The sequence below is a fragment of the Oratosquilla oratoria genome, chromosome 9, assembly GCF_046742065.1.
Source record: "Oratosquilla oratoria isolate Oo_2021 chromosome 9, ASM4674206v1, whole genome shotgun sequence".
NCBI classification, from domain to species: domain Eukaryota; kingdom Metazoa; phylum Arthropoda; class Malacostraca; order Stomatopoda; family Squillidae; genus Oratosquilla; species Oratosquilla oratoria.
The window spans coordinates 38891457-38915478 of NC_134785.1; the positions used below are offsets into that span (position 1 = coordinate 38891457).

The window sequence follows — 24022 nt, forward strand, 5'->3', positions numbered from 1 at the left end:
ATCCAACCCATGTGCCTTACCTGCTCTCATCTTAATAACTGCCTTCGCTTCATCTTTCCTTATTTCTCCTCCATTTTCCTCACTCATCACTGTCCTTTTCTTAGCGCTTCCCAATGCAACTACCTTACCCTCCCTATCCTCCTTCACATTTAGCAACTCCTGAAAATACTCTGTCCATCTTCCTCTTACTGCCTTCTCTTCCATTATCATCTTTCCATCTGCACATTTTACCTTTTCTTCTCTACTTGATTTGCCTCCTCTTCCTCTCTTAATTTCTTTCCAAAACATTTTTTATTACCTTCAAAAATTTCAGTCATACTCTTACCCCATTTCACATCTGCTCTCCTCTGTGCCTCCTTTATCTTATGCTTTACTTCTCTTTTCTTTGTACCTCTCATATGATTACCTCATCCTATTTTGTAACCAATCTGTGAAAGCTCACTTCTCTTCTACAACCTTCTTTGTTTCCTCATTCCACCACTCATTACCCTTCCTTCTATTTCCTCCTGTCCTCCTTGTTCCACACACCGTCTTTGTACACTTTGTGACTCCCTTCTTGAATCATCCCCATTCCTCCTCCACTCATAGTTCTACTCTATCCTTCACTCCTCTCACACCTTCTTTTCTTACTCATTTTTTTTCTCATTTAAGCAGTTCACTCTAACCACCTCCCTACCTGCTCTCCTTTTCCTCTTTCTCCATCTATCCTCCACTCTCAACTTACCTTCCACCAAAAAATGATCTGATATTCCACCAACTCTCTCCCCTTAGAACATGTACATCCTTAACTCTTTCTACTATACTCTTGGTTACCACTATATAGTCCATTAACGCTCTATCTACCACCCTCTCCCATGTGTACTTATGCTTGACTTTCTTCCTGAACATTGTATTTGCTATCATCAGCTCTCTAGACACATCATCATCAACTCTTCACCATGATTTTTTCTTGGAACTCCACATTTCCCAACCACTCCATCTATTAGTTCATTTCCTACCCTAGCATTAAGGTCTCCCAATACCACTACATTAACATTTCTCCCTAATCCCTCTATGCACTCATTTAAGTCCATCCAAAAAGCCTCCCTTTCTTCTAAGCTCTTCTCACTACCAGGCCCATTTGCACTTACAAAAACCCACATCTCCCTTTCCAGTTTCACCTTCACATTAACCTTGAAGAAACCTCCTTCCACTCCACTACACACTTCACTTACTAGTATAGCCACCCCTTCTGTCCCTCGTCCTCTCTTCACTCCTGAGAATCTCCCAACTACACTCCCAAACTCACACTCGCCCCTCCCTCTCAACTTGCTGTAGTTTCACTCAATGCCAACACATCCATCTTTCTTCTCACTAACATATTACCTATCTTTTCCCTTTTACTCTCATCTGGACCACATCCATGCACATTAAAAGACCCAAACCTTAGGCTACTGGTTGGAAAACTCCTAGATCCTAATATGCCTTTACTTTTTTAGGAATGTATTTGTGCAGCCTGTAATTGTCTTTAGGGCTTTGTTTTGTATGGTCTGAAGGTAGTTATGGTGTGTCTTAAATTAGGGGCCTATGTGGGGCTTGCATAATTCATCACTGAGCATATGCATTGTTTGTATACTGTAGTATTAGTTTCTTTTTGTCAAAATGTTCTTCCTGCAATTGATTTAAACACATTAATTCTAGGTGTGCATTTAGTCCTCATGTTAGTGATGTGTTGCTTGAATGACATGGATGTCACTGTCAAGGCTCCCTGGCACTGATCTCTGGGAGTCTTTTCTGAGTTTAAAAACATGGTATATACATGATGGTTCTTGGCAAATACAGTACAAATTGTTGTGTCTGTAAACACAAGGATGTCTGTCATACTGTGACTATCACAGAAGCCTGATTGGAAGAAATGGGTGTTCCAACTGTTTCAGGAAAATTGGAATTATACCATCTTTTCTAAGAGTTTATAAAGGTGAATGGGCAGTAGTTGTTTGTGAAAGTTTTGTGTCCCACTAGTTTGGGGAAAGGGAAGACAATGGTTTCTCTTCTGGCAGTAGAGAGGGTCCACCCATATTTGGCTGAAGAAGTTTATTATAAAGAATATTGTATTTTACCTAGTTGTATTTTACAGGATGAGAGCTATGCTCATAGTGACCCATTTTCATATCTCTCCACATCCAGTTTGTTCTTAAAATCTTGTAGTTTTGGCACTCACTGTTTTCCAATTTAGTTTGTTCCAGACATCAATCACTCTGTGTGGGAAGCCATTCTTTTTCAACTCTCTTCTGTAACTGTCCTTCTTTAGCTTCTTCTTGTGTCCTCTTGTTTCTCTTCTGTCTCATTTTAATAAGCCATCTCTATCAAGAACTTCCATCCCTTTCATAATTCTGTAAATGGTCAGCAAATCACCTTTTTCTTCTCTGTTCCAATGTTGATAGATGTAATTTATCCAATCCTTGTTCGTATGTCAAATTTGAGAGTGTAGGTGCCATTTTTGTTGCTGCTCTTTGAATTCTTTCTAATTTCCTTATGTTTTTTTGTACTAGGTACCCATAGTGCTGCAACATACTCCAATTTAGGTCTTATCAGTGCAACCATTATTTTCTTTACCATTTCTTCATCCATGTAGTCGAAGGCCACTTTCATTGATCTTAATAAGTTAAAAGTTTCTCAAACTAATTTATTTACATGTTTATCAGGTGTCAAGTCACTTGAGATAATCACTCCTAGGTCCCTTTCTGAGTCAACTTTTTTGACTTCCTTGGTACAAATTTTATATTGACCTGATATTCTAGTTTTGCTTTTTCCAAATTCCATTATGCTACATTTCTTAATGTTAAAGTTTACTTCACACATCTGACACCATTCCCATATTTTGTCTAGGTCTTCTTGTAGCAATCTGCAGTCTTCTGTGCTTACTCTCTCAAGTAATTTGGCATCATCAGCAAAGTTCATGTAACACCTCACTCCCTCATCCATATCATTTATATATATGGCAAACATTAAAGGAGCCAATACAGAGCCTTGCAGGATGCCACTTATCACATCTTCCTAGTTTGAGTTTTTGTCTCTAAGTACCACTCTCATTTTTCTCCCACTTAAATCTTTCATCTATTCCAGTAGCTTACCTTGCATTCCTCCTATTATTTCAATTTCTCTTATTAGCTTTTTATGTGGTACTTTGTCAAAAGCCTTCTGCAAGTCCAAGAAGGCACAATCTGCCCAGCTATCTCTTTCTTGTATTATCCCCATTAATCTTGAATAAAAACATACTAAGTTTGTGGTACATGATCTTCTACTTCAAAAGCCAAATTGTGTAGGGTTTAATATTTAATTCTCTTCCAAGTGTTTGATCCATTTTCTCCTGATAACCTTTTCGCATATCTTTGCTACTGTGCTTGTAAGGGATACCAGTCTGAAGTTTGTAGGATTTTCTTTGTTTCCTCCTTTATATATTGGTACGATGTTTGCATCTTTCCAATTTGCGGTACCTTTTCTTTTTTGAGTGACAAGTCTATTATCTTGTATAATTTGTCTGTTATTCATCTATACAGTAAGTCCTCGTTATACGGTACATATGCATTCCTGAAAACCTTACCGCAAATTGAAATTACTGTATACCGAACCCATTATAACATGTAATAATAGGATATGGCAGATGTACCTTCTCCCTGCTCTTTCCTCTTCAAAACATGAGCGGATACCGTATCTGTGAATTTTTCTTACCGTAAATAGAATTGAGGGTAGTAATTACCAAGTACCGTAACTGTAAATTTACCAGATAAAGAATTACCATATAAGGAGGACTCACTGTACACTCAGTATCTAATTTGCAGTTCCATCCGGTCCATGTGATTTCCTAACATATGATGCATATTGTCTGAGTCTGTTCCTTTGCAGTCAGAGAGAGAAATGCAGAATTCTGTTTCTATTAACACTCCTTTCTTGAGAGATGAGAGGTGTAAAGTCAGGTGGTGGCTGGAATTCAAGGGTAATTTTTTCTATATGAATTCAATTTTGTAATTTATGTGGTTAGAGGTTGATGTTAATGTTTCTGCCAGTGTCTACCACTTGACAGGGTGGTTGTAGAAGTTAATCAACTCAAAATATAAGAGTAGTCCATACTGACAGGTACAAGGTTAGGGTAGAAGGAAAACCAAGGGATGTCTGAAGAAGGGTGCATATACTGTACCTAAAACATTAGATATGTGAAAAAGCTCTCTCCTGGGTTCTTCATTCTATATACCAAGAGCTTTTTCCACCTTATAAGGAAGGTAGCCTAGTCAAAGGCATGCACATACTCCCACCAATACCTCTCCCATCCACCACCCTTTCCCCCTTCTCATATTAGCTCCTCACAGATGACAGGTCATCCCTGTATCCCGCCCATTACCCTGGGTCAGAGGCAATGTAGCAAGAAACAGTACATCCACAGCAAGGCTGCTTCACTTAATTGGCAACCCCCTCTCTGTCCCATTGTACAGAAAAAGAGAAGATGGAGAGAAATCCCTTCAGGCTGTGTCAGAATACCATCCACACATATGCATATCTTATCCCACATCCCCTGCACCCCTTCCTTCATTGCATAACAGTATCACCTATACACACTCTCCACTCATCCCTATCTCTTGCCTTCTCCCTTCCTTGCTCAGCACACATTCCCCTCTTGCTCAATGCCCTCTTCACCCCATCCATCCATCTCATCCTCGGTCGTCCCGAAGTTCACTCCCTCCACCTCTGCCTTCCACACCTCTTTTACTAGTCTTTGATCACACATTCTTCCCATGTGTCCAAACCATCCCAATAATCTTTCATCAGCCCTTTCCTTTTCCACTCCTGCTCTCCTCCTCACCTCATTTCTCACTCTATCCAACCTAGTAACCCCTACATACTTCTCAGACATTTCATCTCAGACACATTTAAACTTTTCCTCTCTGCTTCTCTAAAACTCCAAGTCTCTGCCCCATACAATGTTGTCAGCACAATCACCCCTTCATACAATCTCCTCTTTGAATTCATTCCCAGATGTCTATTTCTCATAACACTTTTTAATCCCCCAAGACATTTACTTGCTTCTCTCAGTCTACAATTTACCTCCACCTCCACTCCCTTTCCTGCCACATACAACCCTAAGTACCTAAAGCTGTCCACTTCCTCCAGCCTCTCTCCTTTTAGACTTACTTCCAACTCACTGCCACCCTCTACCCATGTATATCTCATCACCTTGTTTTTCATATTCTACCCTTACCTAATAATTCAGAATATGTGTGTTAACCATACATACATACATATACCAAGGTTTTTTCCCCCTTACAAGGGAGGTAGCCAAAAAGGGAAAGGCATAAAATCATTTCCACCCATTCCATCCCTGAATACAATCCACACCCCTCCACCCTCCCTCTCATATGAGCACCTCCTGGATGACGGGTCATCCCACCTTGTCCACTGCCCTGGGTCAGAAGCAGTGTCCCAAGACACAGCACATGCACAGCAAGGCCGCTTCATTAAATCGGCGACCCCCCCCTCTCCGTCCCCCCCATTGCATAAAAGGAGAGGACGGGGAGAAATCCTTTCCGGCTGCGTCAAATTTTGTTCACACATACTACCTCACCCCCCACCCCCCCGCCCATTCCACCTCATGCAATCACATCATCCATATACAACCATTCTCCATTCACCCCTGTCTTCTGTCCTCTCCCGTCCTTCCTCAACAGACATTCCCCTCTTCCCCAAAGCCCCCTTCACCCCATCCATCCACCTCATCCTAGGAGGTCCCCTCATGTTCACTCCATCCACATCTGCCTTCCATACCTCTTTTACTAGTCTTTCTTCACTCATTCTTTCCATGTGTCCAAACCATCCTAATATTCTTTCATCAACCCCATCTCCCAGCTCCTTTTCCACCCCTGTTCTCCTCCTCACCTCCTCATTTCTCACTCTATCTAGCCTAGTAACCCCCATCATACTTCTCAGACACCTCATCTCAAACACATTCAAACTCCTTCTCTCTTCTTCTCTTATGTTCCATGTTTCTGCCCCATACAGTGTTGTTGGCACAATCACTCCTTCATACAGTCTCCTCTTAGCATCCATTCCTCATTACACTCTTTAATCCACTGTGGCATTTACTCGCTTCTCTCAATCTACATTCTACCTCCACCTTTTCCTGCCACATTTGCACCCAAGTATCTAAAACTATCCACTTCCTCCAGTCGCTCTCCCTTAATGCTCACTTCCAGTCTACTGCCACTTTCACCCCTTGTACATCTCATCACCTTACTTTTACCCACATTTATCTTTAGCTTTCATCTATCACATACTCTCCCAAACTCTACCACCAACTTCCTCAATCCCTCCTCCGATCCTGCCACAAGCGCAGTGTCGTCCAGTGTTAACCATACTGGTGGGTTAAAGAACGAGTATTCCCTATCTGAATGCAGAAGGCAGCCAGGCATGTTGCTCAATGGCACATGTAGTAACCATGTATTAAGCACTGAAACTATCAGTTGTTTTAAGAAACGATTAGACAACTTTATGGATGGGGATGACAGGTGGTTATGGATACGGAGCTGCCTAGTGTAGGCCTTATGGTCTCTTGCAGTCTCCTTTATTCTTATGTTCTTACATCAGTGAGTTGATCCATCACAAGAGTAGTTGCCAACTGTGGTATTTGGCCAAGTAATATTACTTGCTTGAAGAATTAAAGGCTGGCAAACTGTCAGATTATTAACCACTTCAATACGGGACTTAAATCTCGCGGGCAGCAACCAATGCCAGACGTATGACGTAACGAAATAATATTCGCATCATAAAATATAGTCGCCGCTTATATCGATCGTTCTCTCTTTCACCCGCGAATTTTGAAAACCACAGAGAATGGGATTCAGGTCGCATTTGGGAGAATGTAAAAACACAGGGGCGACTACAATAAATATAATCAAGACGCCGATATGGCAGCGTCGCGAATCCACTTGCTCCTCATGACGCCTACGTGTGCGGCACCGTATGGAAGGGGTTAAAAATTCAACCATGCCTCAGTACTAAATGGAGTCCAACCAGTGTGTGTGAACATGATAGAGTCTGACCAGGGACTGAATCAATGCTTCCAACTGGGAAGTTCCCATCAGCTAGTCAATAAACACAAGCAATGATGCTATCTAGCATCACTCAATACAATGATGGGTACATGCATGATGCTTGAACCCAAGATATAGCTATACAATTTACATTGACCAATAGAATATGATGACGCCTCTGTAGACATCATGAGGTGCAAGTGAATATACAAGGATGTCAGCATCCTGATTATATTGATTTGCAGTTATAGCTGAGTGATCCCCATATTCTGTGAACAGGCTTGATCACATTTTCTGTGGATATAAACATTCTGGGTGAAAAGAGAAAATTGTAACAGCTGGAACTTTATATTTTATAACACACATATTGTGATGCATCTTCATACATCAGGCAATCAAATGTGCACAAAAGCATTTGATTCGTATTGAAGAGGTTAATACAGAAAAATACCAATTTTTTATCTTTAATCACTTCTGCTACAATTCTTATAAATTTTAATGTGATTATTATCCATTTGCATGAATACAAAAAATTAAACAAAAAGATTAAATATATTTACAATTTTATTATACATGGCAATGATCAATGTCCCATCTCTACATACATGAATTCCAAGTTATGGACCTAAAGAAGTAATTTCTTCATCTCTTCCTCTCCAAAGGACTATGTTCTTACCACCTAACCCTTAGCAAAAGGGTTAATCTTGGATAACCATGCAGCTGGTCTGAAAAGACAAATAAATCAATATCAGTTCTCCACTGGAAAGCTTATGAAGTCATTCGACTGATATGTATAACTAAAACATTCTTGAGATCAGAATTCACTCCCAAATCATTCAATCCATTTCCCCTAGATTTCCTGCAGACCCACAACTCTTGGGCAACCACCATCAGCCACTGGATTAGCCCAGTACTGGTACAAAAATACTGTACAAGGGATTCCCACAAGCAATACTCTTATACTATTCGATCTCTTCACAAATTATTTCCTGACCCCAGACCCAGAACTTTATACCAATGCACTCACTTATGCATATGACCCAACAGTTAAATATATCCATGTCTTACATTTCGTTTACATCACAAAAATCATGACTACCCCTCCCACAATCAGAGAGAATGTTCAAAATGTTGAAAGAGGTCTCATTATCCAAGAACTCCAGTTTGTCAAAAGTGGGCTGTTGCAATATTGAGTGTCAAGGCTAGTAGAGTTGAATGTTGCTATCTCTGCAATGCAACCATTGACACCCATCCATGGGATTGAGGCATGTGCATCCATTATGCCAAGACCTCACAGTCCTTGTAGTACAAATATATACAATTTTTTTTACAATGTACGAAACCTATTTGTTCTTCTTTCCACCTCAGCCCCATGTGAATGAATAGTCATCCCTGTTCCCCACCTATTGCTCAGGTCAAAGGCAATGCAGTAAGACACAACACCTTCACACCAAGGTCCAACAACCAAAACAGGTTTACCCCTAACCAAATCATTATGTGGCAACTTTCCTTTTACAAATTACTTTGTATATACCTATATATGCACCCAGTGCACAAGGGGGACATGTATGAAGCTTTTATGCAGTCTCAAAACGAGGTATTCAAAAATCTTACCCCGATTCTTCCTCTTTTTTAGTTTCCTCTACAGAAACAAGAGAATCTTTATTTTCTTTTAAATATTGAAAGAAGTCCTTCCTAAAATTATGTTTAAGGGCAACAGGTTGATTTGCCTCTCGATCAAGGTGCCTAAGTTTTCTCAAAGCCTGTCTCATGGGTAGTCCATACCATTCTGCTTCTTCTTCCTGAAAAACAGAATAATTACAATCACAAATCTTTGATGTAGAGCAATCAGTGTACAAGTCCCCTCCCAATAAGTGTTTCTGTATGTGTTATAGAAGGTGATTAAATGGGACAACAGAGTGAGGGGACTAGAGATCCTCCACTCGATATTTTTCTCCGACAACAAGTCAAAATAGAGGAGGGTCTGGGAGGAGGATTTTGGTGGGTCGTTGAATGTGTGTGGATGTGGTATAGAAGAGAGCAAAAGGAAGTAGATTGGTAAAATTATCATGATAAGAAAGATGGATGTGTTAGTCAATCAATCAATCCATTGTCCCTGATCCCACATGCAGAAGACCTGCAGCCTCCAGGTGATGTTGCTTTTAGTATCTTCCCTATTTTTGCAGAAGGGAATGGAGAGGAAGGGTCACCATTAAATGGCTGGCCCTACTATGGATGTCTTGTGTCTTGTTGCACTGCTTCTGACCTGGGCAGTGGGCAGGGGACAATGACCCTTCATCCACAAGGAGCTATGATGAAATGGAAATCAGTGATAGATGGGAGTAAAATGGGTGGGGGTAGTTGTATGCCTTGACTGACTACCTCCCTTCTAAGGGGGAAGAAGCCTATTGGTATATAGATAGACAGCTTTTAGTGTGGAGTTTGTGAATATTTTAGTGGCTTTATATGCAGATGGCAACTGAGATAAGTTGCCTTCATTTAGCAATATCAAGGTGTTGGAAGAAGGACGGATGCCCAAAGACGACAGCATCCCTGAAGGAGGAAGTATCCACCAGATCACCACCCTGAGTAACTCAAAAACCCCAAGAGGTCCAGTACCGAGATACTGGTACCTGATTTCTGGAACTACTGACTTGATTCTGACCAGACCAAAACCCTATTTCCTCCCATATCTGGCTCTAAGGTGAATAAAATAATTTGGTATAAACTAGATAAAATGTAGAGACTAAGTTGAAGTGGTTAACAAGTCTATCTATATACCAGAACAGATACAAGAAAAAAACAAAATACTTACAGGAATAATAAAATCCTTATACTTTTCTAAAAGTTCCTTCTGTTTGCCAACATTATCTGGATACAAAGTCTTCTTTGACAAAGCAAGCAAAATCTCCCTCTTAATGCCAAGAGCCAATTCAGACATAAGATCTCTTGGTGAGGTCTGTCAATTAAAGATAAACTTAGAAATTAATATTGTCAATGCCCTTTTGAGGCAAAGTATGTAAAAAGGGCAAAGTACAATTATTTTTCACTTAAAAAATCTTAACCTCTTCAATATGAGTCAAATTCTCACGTGCAGCATCGGATGCCTGATGTTGGATGATGCATCATAATACTCGCACTATACAATAGAAAATCACTTCTGACTTAGGGGGCATTTAGACAGCCAAACGGTTTGACAAACCCGGTTTGTCAAACAAGTGTTTGAAGTGATGTTTGACCATGTGAATAGGGTATTTGGTTGTCAAACACATTCGACAAACGTGTTTGACGACCAAATATCCCATTCACATGGTCAAACATCACTTCAAACACTTGTCTGACAAACCGGGTTTGTCAAACTGTTTGACCGTGTAAATGGCCCTTTACTCATTCTCTTTCACTTAGAATAATAATAATAAACACAAAAATGTGATCAAGCCAGTTCAGAGAATTCAGGGGTCACTCAGCTAAAACTACAAAATAAATGTAATCAGGACACCAATGCTGGCATCCTTGTATACCCAATCGTGCCTCATGATGTCTACATAGGCCTCATTGTATGGAAGAGATTAACTATAGATTTTATGAAATATCATCTACCGTTTTGAGCTTTGACATCTCTCTCTACTGGTTTGGGATAATTTTTTTCTTTCTGAGGACTGGCTTGTCACATAAACAACAAACTAAAGAAGACTCAAAACTCTTGAAAAACTCCCCCAACCTAAACACAATCAACTCCTGCAACAAACCTGCCAGAAGACAACCTCTCCAACACAATTAATAATTAACATCACCCAACATAATGTGTTCACCCATACAAATTCAAATCACATGGGAAACCATACAGGACATGTCACCCACTCACCTCTCAATTAACCACTTTGGTACGATGATGCCTACGTAGATGCCTTGAGGCATGAATGGGTACACAAGGATGCCGGCATCAGCGTCTTGATTATATATATTTTTTTGTAACTGTACACAAGTTACCCCAGATTCTGTGAACTGGTTTGATCATGTTTTCTGTGTTTATTATTACATACATACATACATATACCAAAAGCCTTTTCCCCTTTACAAGGGAGGTAGCCAAAAAACAAAGGCATAAAAACCACTCCCACCCATTTCATCCCCAATATACTCAACTCCCATCCACCTTCCCTCTTATCTTGGCACCTCATAGATGATGGATCATCCCTGCATCTTGCCCACTGTCCTGGATCAGAAACACATCCACAACAAGGCTGCTTCATTAAATCAGTGACCCCCCACCCCCCTCTCCATCCTCTCATGCAGAAAAGGAGATGACAGGGAGAAATCCCTTTGGGCTACATCAATTTATTTCTCACACATACTCCCTCACACCTCATCCCCCACCCACTCCCCCTCATGCATCACAGCATCATCCATACACAACCATTCTCCATTCACCCATCTTCTGTCCTTTCCCGTCCTTCTTCAACAGACATTCCCCTCTTTCCCAATGTCCTTTTTACCCCATCCATCTCATCTCATCCTAGGTTGCCCCCTCATGTTCACTCCTTTCACCTCTGCCTTCCACACCTCTTTTACTAGTCTTTCTTTACTCATTCTTTCCATGTGTCCAAACCATCCCAATACTCTTTCATCAACCCTATTGCCAACTCCCTTTCCACCCCTGTTCTCCTCCTCACCTCCTCATTTCTCATGCTATCCAGCTTAGTAACACCTATCATACTTCTCAGGCACCTCATCTCAAACACATTCCAACTCCTACTCTCTTCCTCTCTTATGTTCCAAGTTTCTGTGTTTATTATTACTCAAAATAAAAGAGAATAAATAATACAGCAGTGAATATATATTTTATAATGCAAGTAGTGTGATGCATCATACATATGGCAGCCAATGCTGCACACAAGAATTTGTCTCGTACTGAAGTGGTTAGGATCACCATAGAACTAGAAGAGAAGCTGCAATCCATGATCAGGAGGACTTTCATTAACTACCAAAAAGCAAACTGACAAAAATACTTTGAAGACATTAAGAAAGAACTTAACACTTTGAAATAGAACAATTTCCAAACCTGGATAAAACTGTAAATAAAATAATAACTATCATATAGAAAGCAAGTAAGAAACACATACCCAGAAGCAATAGAAAATAATTCAACATTTGAGATAAGCTCATAAACCCATACAGAGTCAATGGCATTAATTTAACACTGAAACATTCAACTAGCTTGAGCATCAACAGCATTAATTTAACACCATGATGGTTGCCATAGCAGCTGCTTCCTAACTGAATATGAGCATAAACTATCCAAAGTACTTAAATATAAACCATCTATGTATAAACGTTTTTTCTCCCTTACAAGGAAGGTAGCCAAGTCAAAAGGCAATTACCCAATCCAACCTTTCAGTTCCCCCTATCATTTTAGATCCTCATGGATGATGGGTCATCCCTGTATCCCACCCACTGCCCTGGGTCAGAAGCAATGCAGCAAGACAGCACATCCACAGCAAGGCTGGTTCACTTAATTAGCAAATCCCCCTCTCCATCCCTTTATGCAGAAAAAAGAGAAGGGGAGAAATCCCTTTGGGCTGTGTCAAAATATCATCCATACATAATCACTCCCTACCCCCGTCCCATCCCCCATCCACTCCCTTCCTTAAACAGCCACTCTCCACTCACCCCTATCACCCGCTTTCTCCCTTCCTTGCTCAACAGACATTCCCCACACCATTAGCAGCACACTATTCAAATATGTACAACAACCATTTGTACCACAAAACACATTCATAATCAAAACATAAAACAAGTACATCAAACTCCCTATTCCATCAAATCCCTCAAAACATTAGCCAAACAGAAAAATCCCTCCTGAGAGAAGAAAGATCCTACACTAATACAACTATGTTCAGATCACTTTCCAGCACTAAAAGAGTACCAACACAGAAGAGGACTGGCCACATAAACAAACTGCCCCAGATGTTATCATCACACACAAGACAAGCTTATAATGTCACACCTTAGCAATACCAAGACAATACAATATTTCTTCCTTGAAAGACCTGTGGGCCAATACAGTACCTATTACTGGTTACATGGGAGCCATGGGTCTCATGCAAAATAGATTTGGGGCAACAGGCTGACTATTACCCAAATCATCTTAAAAATTTACCTACTTATCAGTTACACAATCCACACTTTCTTTTCATTTTCCCTGAACTCCTTATTCTCAGCCTTATTCTTTTTCCCTACATCACATACATGCCTCCCACACACCATTTCCTTCCAATATTTCTTCCTTGGGTGACTTATGGGTCTATCCGGTAGCTGTTGCTACTGGATAGATATGCAAGAGAGACCTGGAGCAACAGAATGACTAACTGATGTATCTCTAATAAAATACCCTGTTTTCACAGCACACTTATGGGATAAGTTCTTAACCAACTATAACTCATAGAAACAAATATATCCTACTTCTAACAAATAGCTGTCCAATCCATAATGTTGATCAATCAGTTTAAGAGTACGTTCTGTTACCACCACTTCCATATATTTGTCCAGCACTTCTGAGTAAAGTACTGCAGACTTCAATGTTGGTACCCAGTAATGTGGTACTTTTCTCCGCAGCCTGTAGAAAACATGAAACACTTTAATTTCATGTCCAGGTTCAAAGATACATACTACTTTCTTAGTACTGTATTGCATTGGTATTTTCCTAACTGAAATCACTAAAACAAATAAGAAAGGTGTAAGCTAATTACATTATAACTACTTGATATTATCCATAGACACATTAACACTTCAGAAGAAATTTGTTTCTTAAAACATGAAAATAGTCTAAATATATGGTAATATGATGTCAAAAATCATTATTTCACACAAGGAAACATAAAAGAAAAATCAACATCCAACTAAAATACCTTTTCCGTTTCTGAAAACCTTTGATCACTTCTTCGCCGCCCCATATTCCATCATGGAGTTCTTTCGGTATCTTCGTGGGTATAGGCACATTCTGCACCTGCTCACTAAAGAAAAACATCATGTTATGACAACCATCTAACTCTGGTGCTTTATCAGCCTTCACCTTTTTCAATGACTTTTACTCCTCATTGGATACTTTTATAGCAAGCCAGATACCTAATCCCATCACTCCATCTCATTTTATCACCTTTTATGACTTGCATGGGAAACACTGTGGCAGAATTTTTTCATCCCTTACCACAGGGTAATGGACAGGGATGACCTTTTATCACAAAGAGCTAAGATAACAGGTAAATAAGGGTGGGGGGGGGAGTGGAATAGGTGGGAGTGGGTGTATGCGTTGACTTGGCCACCTCACTTATCAGGGGGAAGAAGCCCTTGGTATATAAAATAAATAAAATAAATCTTTTTTAATGCACTTTGTATCTCCTCTCTTCCTAACCTTATTTTTCTCCCCTCCCATTACATACATTATCTTACCACCTGCATCACACAACACATCCATACAAAGATCACAAAAGAAGCATTTCAATACTGACCACCAAACTCTCTACTTCATCAAAACCCTTCAGACATTAGCCCTACAGAAAAATCCCTCCCAAGAAATTCAAGAACTATGTATACATACCAGAGACTTTATCCCCCTTACAACAGAGGTATCCAAAAAGCAAAGGCATTAAATCCATCCTCAGCATACTCCACTCCCATCCATCCTCTTCCCTCCCTCTTATCTTGGCACCTCCTGGATAACAGGTCATCCCTGCATTTCGCCCACTGCCCTGGATCAGAAGCAGTGTTGCAAGACAAAGCACATCCACAACAAGGCCACTACATTAAATCAGTGACCGCTCTCTCTCTGTCCCCTCATGCAGAAAAGGAGAAGACGGGGAGAAATCCCTTCAGGTTGCGTCAATTTATTTATCACACATATTTCCTCAGCCCCCCCATCTCCCACCCACTCCACCTCATGCATCACAGCATCATCGATACACAACCATTCACCATTCACCCCCATCTTCTGTCCTCTCCCATCCTTCCTCAACAGACATTCCTCTCTTTCCCAATGCCCCTTTTACCCCATTCATCCATCTCATCCTTGGTTGCCCCCTCATGTTCACTCCTTCCACTTCTGCCTTCCACACCTCTTTTACTTGTCTTTCTTCACTCATTCTTTCCATGTGTCCAAACCATCCCAATACTCTTTCATCAACCCTATCTGTCAACTCCCTTTCCACCCCCATTCTCCTCCTCAACTCCTTGTTTCTCACTCTATCCTGCCTAGTAACCCCTATCATACTTCTCAGGCACCTCATCTCAAACACATTCAAACTCCTCTCTTCTGCTCTTATGTTCCATGTTTCTGCCCCATACAGTGCTGTTGGCACAATCACTCCTTCATACAGTCTCCTCTTAGCACTCATTCCCCAATGTCTATTTCTCATTACAATTTTTAATCCCCAAGGCATTTACGTTCTTCTCTCAATCTACATTCTACCTCCACCTCCACTCCTTTTCCCACCACATTCACACCTAAGTATCTAAAGTTATCCACCTCCTCCAGTCTCTCTCCCTTTATACTCAACTCCTGTATGCTGCCACTTTCTCCCCTTGTACATCTCATCACTTTACTTTTACCCACATTTATCCTCAACTTCCTTTTTTGCACACCTTCCCAAACTCGGTCACTAACTTCTCAATCCCTCCTCTGATCCTGCTACAAGTGCAGTGTTGTCAGCAAACAACAACTGGCTTATATCCCACTTTTCTCCATTTTCTTTAACCATCTCCAATACCGGACCCACTACCTTTGCATTTACCTCTTGCACCTCCCCATCCATGTATAAATTGAACAGCCAAGGCGATATAACACATCCCTGATGAAGTCCCACCTTTACCTCAAACCACTCTCTCCATTTCTGATTCTAACACAAGCTCTACTACTCTTGTAAAAACTCCTGACTGCTCTTAAAAGCTTTCCTCCTATCTCATATATCTGCAATACCTCCCACAGTGCCTTCCTGTCTACCCTGTCATAAGCCTTTTCCAAATCCATAAAAGCCCAAAAAACATCCTTACCTTTTCCAAAAGCTTTCTCACATATCTGTCTTACCATAAAAATCTGATCCATGTAACCCCTACCTGTCCTAAACTCACATTGTTCCTCAACTCCTTGTTTCTCACTCTATCCTGCCTCTGTTCCTCTCCTAATCCTCTCAATCAAGACCTTCCCATAAGCCTTCCCAACTACACTTAACAAGCTGATCCCTCTCAAACTACTACACTCACACTTGTCCCTTTTCCCTTGTAAAGTGCAAACTTACTAATTAGTTACACAAGACTTAGCCTTAGAGAACCCATGCTGTGAGTCACAAATCAAACTATGTCCCTCAATGTGATCTCTGATTCTATTAGCTATTATTGATGCAAGCATTGTACGTGTACCTATAACTGATGTCAAACTGATTGGCCTGTACAGGTAAACGTCGACTTACGATGGCATTAGGTTTCGATAGAGCCATCGTAAGACGATCTCATCGTAAGTCGATCCCCACTCTGTTCCGTGGTCACTGTACCTAGCCTACCTGTATATTAACCACCAGAGATACTGAATATAGCCTATTAAACATGTACAGTAGTTTATTTAATTATTTTTATCCTTTTTACCATATTCAAACACTATACAGGTAAACGTCGACTTACGATGGCCGCGACTTACGATTGTTCGACTTTACGATGACGACGACGATATGATAATTTAACCCCTTCCATACGGTGCCGCACACGTAGGCGTCATGAGGAGCAAGTGGATTCGCGACGCTGCCATATCGGCGTCTTGATTATATTTATTGTAGTCGCCCCTGTGTTTTTACATTCTCTCAAATGTGCCCTAAATCCCATTCTCTGTGGTTTTCAAAATTCGCGGGTGAAAGAGAGAACGATCGATATAAGCGGTGACTATATTTTATGATGCGAGTATTATTACGTCACGTCGTACGGCTGGCATTGGCTGCTGCCCGCGAGATTTAAGTTCCGTACTGAAAATACATATTATAGTGTTTGAATATGGTAAAAAGGATAAAAATAATTAAATAAACTACTGTACATGTTTAATAGGCTATATTCAGTATCTCTGGTGGTTAATATACAGGTAGGCTAGGTACAGTGACCACGGAACAGAGTGGGGATCGACTTACGATGAGATCGTCTTACGATGGCTCTATCGAAACCTAATGCCATCGTAAGTCGACGTTTACCTGTAATATGTATTTTCAGTACGGAACTTAAATCTCGCGGGCAGCAGCCAATGCCAGCCGTACGACGTGACGTAATAATACTCGCATCATAAAATATAGTCACCGCTTATATCGATCGTTCTCTCTTTCACCCGCGAATTTTGAAAACCACAGAGAATGAATCATTTGAGAGAATGTAAAAACACAGGGGCGACTACAATAAATATAATCAAGACGCCGATATAGCAGCGTCGCGAATCCACTTGCTCCTCATGACGCCTATGTGTGCGGCACCGTATGGAAGGGGTTAAATTATCATATCGTCGTCGTCGTCGTCGTCATCGTAAAGTCGAACAATCGTAAGTCGCGGCCATCGTAAGTCGACGTTTACCTGTAGTTGAACATAGATGATTTATCTCCCTTTTTAAATGCGGGAATATTTGCCTGCTATCAAGCAATAGGTACAAAACCAGTGTTTACTCTCTTGCTTCTAACTAACTTATCTTTTCAAAATTCTTCCATCAAACATCTACTTACATCCACTCTCCTCTTGCCCTTCTTCATCTTCTATAAATTGCTCCCACCTTCTTTAATCTATATGTTCTATATACTCAAGTGGTAGAATTTGTACAGATAGGAATGGGAAGACAAGAAAAGGTAAACACGGGAAATTTCTGTAGTCCCGCGTTTCCCTTCCCTTGTCTTCCCACACTCAAATGGGCCACTACATGAGGGTACACACTGTCTGTCTCTTAGTGCTTAGACATATTCATAAATACACACTTGCCCTTCAACTAAATTATCAATACCAAAAATACATGTACAGTTCTTTTCAAGTATGCAAGATATGCTTAGTTCACATCATGTACATACATACATACATACATATACCAAGGCTTTTTCCCCCTTACTAGGGAGGTAGCCAAAAAGGAAAAGGCATAAAATCATTCCCACCCATTCCATCCCCGAAAACACTCCACACCCCTCCACCCTCCCTCCCATCTTAGCACCTCCTAGATGACAGGTCATCCCTGCACACTGTCCACTGCCCTTGGTCAGAAACAGTGTCGCAAGACACAGCACAGCCACAGCAAGGCCGCTTCATTAAATCGGCAACCCCCCCTCTCCGTCCCCCCATATAAAGGAGAGGACGGGGAGAAATCCCTTCGGGCTGCGTCAAAATTTTGCTCACACATACTACCTCACCCCCAATCCACCTCATGCATCACAACATCTTCCATATACAACCATTCTCCATTCACCCCTGTCTTCTGTCCTCTCCCGTCCTTCCTCAACAGACATTCCTCTCTTCCCCAAAGCCCCCTTCACCCCATCCATCCATCTCATCCTAGGATGTCCCCTCATGTTCACTCCCTCCACATCTGCCTTCCATACCTCCTTTACTAGTCTTTCTTCACTCATTCTTTCCATGTGTCCAAACCATCCTAATACTCTTTCATCAACCCTATCTCCCAACTCCCTTTCCACCCCTGTTCTCCTCCTCACCTCCTCATTTCTCACTCTATCTAGCCTAGTAACCCCCATCATACTTCTCATACTGTACATTATAATGTTGAATATCAGTATATAATATGTGTAATTATACTGAAACTAGAATTAAGAGTTAGCATGAACAATTATCACTGATAATATAATTACTGCCTTGAATTTCAACAACTGGAAACCTGCAGCCCCACAGTAAATGGCAACAATCATCAGGCCCTCCCATATACCCTGGGAAGAAATTTTGGACTCTTGTTGTTTTAATATGTATTTATGTATGTTTTAATATCTATTAATATGGGAGAGCTATACTGATGGCTACTAGTAGTATGTGGGAGAAATTTACACTTTTCAGCTCTTCATATGTAAAACAGCAGAGAAAATACAATTGAAATTTATAGAAGTTTTGGGACCAGTCTTAAAATAGAGTTTAAGTCCAAAGGGACTGCACCTTTGGATGGTAAGGATGTTGACAATTTCTGAAGATGAACAACAGGAAAATGATTCTCTTCAACTTCCATCTTACAGGTACTAATCACTGGTCCCACCAATTACCAGTATAAGCCAACATTTCAAAAAATCACTAAAATGATAAATGCAAAATAACAGTTCTGAATAAGTAACTGATCTTCTCAAAAAACACAACTTGCATGGAATGAAGACAACTTTCTATTCTATTACTGGATATAAGTACTTTCACTTACGGGGAAAAAAAAAAGGGAACTTACATTTGTCCATTTTTCCCAATCTTCAAATTTCCTTCCTCTGGAATATAGTGAACTGCAGTTTTGGGACCATACTTCCAATCATAACAAAACTTCAAATAATGTTCTGGTAATCGTTTTACATCTGGGTGCTGAAAGGGTCTCTTCAAAACCCATGGTTTTGTTAGAGCCTCATGCAATAGTTGTGGTGCAACACGATTCATCTGGGGAAAAAGCATAATTCCTTCTTTAATCAATGAAATATCAAGTGTAGTCCAAACAGAATAATCCTAATTTTAATGTCTTAAACACTTCCTACTGTCCATATTGTTTCCTTCATTACCCATTCATAACAATATCAAATCTATACTCATTGCTCCATTGAACTACATCTTCTTCCTACATTCATATCCTGATTTCCTATATAAATCATTCATAAACACCACAAGACTCTCCCACATATTTTACAATAGGAATCAAACAGAACCTCCTGGAATGGATGAAGAATTTCCTAAGACTCACGAGAATAATGATAATAATTGTCACCTTGAGTTTAACGAAAGGAAACCTACATCCCCACAGTGGCTGATGATGGTCCTTGAGCCCTCCTATAGATCTCATCTCTGAGGAACAATGTTGAAATACTGTATGTGCTGCATTATTGTAGGACTGTTTCTATGTCACCATCTTAGTATAGTAGGAGGAGGGGGCAATTACAGATTTTTAGCTAAGGTGGAATAAATATTGTTGATTTTGAGTGATCCTGGACCTGATCTGCTGACTCAGTGTTAATCTCATATGGATCCAAAGATGTTGAATATGAGAGAGGATTCTCTCCATCTATCTCACAGGTCTGTTACTGAAGACAAGGAGACCTCCATGAAAGGGATTATTCCTCATCTTCTCTATTTTCATAAGAGGGCATGAAGAGGGGAGGGGGGCACTGTGTTAGCTTCTATGTCTCCAACTATTAGGTATGGGAGGGCAGGTGCTGGGATACCTTATGTGATAAACAGAAATAATAAAGGGCGAGATAGTTGGAGAGAAGTGGTATGATGAACACTGTGGCTTACTGGACCTGATCTAGAGACCAGGTGGACTGATTGAGGATTAATAGTACTCCACCCATCTTCCACTTTCCTCCTCATCAGCAGGGCAGCTTCCTGCAAGCACAACATGACAGCCCATTGTAGAATAGAGGAAAGGAGCAATACTCGTATGGTTTCGTTTCTCAAAATCATGTGTGAATTTGAGGCTAGGTACAATAAACTGGAGAGTAGGAGACGGGACCCCACAAACATTGTTCTTTCCTTGCATACTACAACTAGGTAAATACTTGTGGGGTCCTGTTTTTTACACTCCCACCTAGCTTAAAATTTATGCATGGTTTAATTTTGGTCTATATTACACTAGTCTCCAGTTGTCATGCTTACATGTAAATTCATGTATGGTTCCAGCTTGGATTATATTACATTCTTAGCTATACCAAATATTTATGGAGCAGTTTAGAAATCTATTTCTTCACATCCTTTAGACATTTAGTCTTTTTCAAGTTGTTCTCATGATCTAGTGAAACCTTCCCATCCCTAACGAAATTATCTTTTCAATAAATGTAGTCCAACCCCTTCAGTGATCTACACTGTACACTAATCAAATTACCTCTTTCTCTTTAATCTTTCAATAACAGTAGATATAGTACTTTTAGTCTTTTCTTGGGGTTTATTTTTAGAAGTGCACATGTAAGCAACATATAAAGAAAATAAATATTACATATACCAAGGGGCTTACAAGGGAGGTAGCCAAAGTCAAAAGGCATAAATCCATTCCTACCCATTTCATCCCCTATCTACTCCATCCCCATTCACTACCTCTCCTTTCCTCTTTTTTTGGCTCCTCCTGGTTGATGGGTCATCCCTGCATCTTGTCCATTGCCCTGGGGCTGAATTTATAAAAGATCCGAACCCCCAAGTCTAGACATAAATCTTCAAAATGGCAGAGATTTTTTACCTAAACCCTATATTGGCAACCTAAATGCTTATGTCTAGAATCTCTAGACACAAGCATTTAGGTTGCCAGCATTGGGATTTAGGTAAAATCTCCACCATTTTGAAGATTTATGTCTAGATTTAGGGGTTAGGTTCTTTTATAAATTCAACCCCTGGGTCAGAAGCAATGCAGCAAGACACAGCACATCCATAACAAAGCTGCTTCGTTTGATCAACAGCCCCCCTCTCCATCCACTTATGCAGAAAAAGATAAGATGGGGAGAAACCCTTTTGGGCTGCATCAAAATATTATTCACACATAACCACTCCCTAAACCCCCCATCCCCACCCACTCCCGTCCATGCATCACATTCTCCACACATCCCAATCTTCTGTTTTCTCCCTTCCTCGACAGACAACCCACCCTTGCTCAATGGCCCTTTTATACCCTATCCATCCACCTCATCTTCTGTCGCCCCCTCATGTTCACTCCATCCATATGACATCCATACTTCATCAATGTAATTTCTATTTTTCTAGGCAGAAATCAATAAAAAAATCTTGCTAAAAGCAAATACACTTCTAAAAAATTTTGGTAAATTTTTAGAAGGGCACACCTACGAAATATAGCAATAGAAAATTAATTATTAATTTTGTAAATTATAATACATCAATATAATAAACAATTTTCTTGGCAGAAATCAATAACAAAAAAGTTGTTAAAACTGATTTACTAACTAATTAAGTCACAGCGGTTGAATTGCTGTGTTTGTTTTGATAGATGCCGGGGTTGAAGAAATGAAAGACTGATAAATTCATCTATTCTAACATAACCTATAATTAATAATTTGGAACCTCAAATTCTAAAGATCATCCGGGTCGTTGCTGTCATCACGGATGCTGACAGCCTGATTATTATTGTACCTCAGCCAATTAACAGATGATGGCAGAACCCCATGCTCTCTCATAAAGTCCAAGGAACCCCTATTGTCTTTGTAACAGTTCTTATCAACGTCACCTGGAGTTGGAGAACACCCAGTCCATAACATGAAAGCCATCGTCTAACTGACAGTGACTGGTCTGGACAGATGACAATATGGCATCTGGACCATATCCTAGTGGCTTCATTTGTTAATAGATTTGCTTGTAGCAAGGTTTTTTATTATTTCTGCCAAGAAAATCTCATATTACATTCATGTATTACAATTTACAAAATCAATATTTTTCATACGCTATATCACGTAGGTGTGCACAACTAAAATAATACCATATTTAGCTTTATTAGTTCTATTCCAATATCATGTAAATTCCAATATTATGTACACATATTTTTCACTTTTCTTTTTAGCATTTAAAAGATCTATTTTTTCTATAAAGTTGTTGGAATTTGGTTGTGCACACCTAAGCAATATAGCATTAGAAAATTAAATATTAATTTTGAAAATTATAATACATGAATGTAATGCGCAATTTTCTTGGCAGAAATAAAAATCCTTGCTACAAGCAAATCTGCTAATGAAAGAAGCCACTAGGATATGGTATGAATGCCATGTTGTCATTGGTCCAGTCAAGTCACTGTCAGTTAGACAATGGCTTTCATGTTGTGGACCAGGTGTTCTCAAACTCCAGGTGATCTTAATAAATGGTGTTACAAAAACAATAGGGTTTCCTTGGATTTTATGAGAGAACACAGGGTTCTGCCTTTGTCTGTTAATTGCTTGAGGTACAAAAATATCAGGCCATCAGCATCCATGATGATGATGATGACGACCCAGGTGATCTTAAGAATTGGAGGTGCCGAATTACTAAATATAGGTTAGGTTACATAGGTTAGGTTAGGTTACATGGGTTAGGTAGGTTAGGTTAGGTTAGAATAGACAAATAGACAAATTTATCATCTATCAAAACAAATATAGCATATCATTCAACCACTGTGACTTCATTTGTCAGTAAATCTGTTTTAGCAACTTTTTTGTTATTGATTTCCACCAAGAAAATAGCATATTACATTGATGTATTATAATTTACACAATAATTAATTTTCTATTGCTATACGGTACTGCATAGGTGTGCACAACTAAAAATTTAGTTACCCAATTGTTACATTACACGAGGTTAGGAGCTATTGGACAACATAAGATTCACATTAAATATATGTGTTTGTGCAATTCTAGGATTTTAACCATTCCTTGTGTGGTTCTTCTGCCAGACCAGGAACTAGTTTGGTTAATGCCGTTTATGGCAACTCAGTCTTGAAAGTCATGTTCAAGATATAGGGGACAGATATAACTGACATCAAAGTCACATCATTGGAATAGGTTAAAAGTTTTTAAATGAAGTCAATAAGTACAGGTTTCTATACAGAAGCATTTATTTCTGAAATAGTTTGGATACAAATATTGCCAAAGTTACATCCTAAGGTATTTCAAAACTTGGTATGATAGTTGGTGAATAAGAAATAGAATCTCAAGTGAATTTGTTTCCTCTATATTACAATTATATATATATATATACATATATATATATATATATATATATATATATATACATATATATACATATATACA

General features: G+C 39.8%; 1 protein-coding gene across 1 annotated transcript in view; it reads right to left on the bottom strand.

Annotated features, from left to right (window-relative positions):
* Nucleotides 1–7511: 7511 nt before the first annotated feature.
* mRpL28 (mitochondrial ribosomal protein L28) overlaps nt 7512–24022 on the bottom strand; it is a 56966-nt gene continuing 40455 nt past the window's right edge. Inside the window, exons 3-8 of the mRNA XM_076190247.1 lie at nt 19495–19694; nt 13970–14074; nt 13524–13677; nt 9877–10020; nt 8676–8863; nt 7512–7786 (exon numbers count right to left, since the gene is read on the bottom strand). Coding sequence (XP_076046362.1) covers nt 7741–7786; nt 8676–8863; nt 9877–10020; nt 13524–13677; nt 13970–14074; nt 19495–19694 — 837 coding nt within the window. The 3' untranslated portion in view covers nt 7512–7740. The remainder of the gene's footprint in view (nt 7787–8675; nt 8864–9876; nt 10021–13523; nt 13678–13969; nt 14075–19494; nt 19695–24022) is intronic.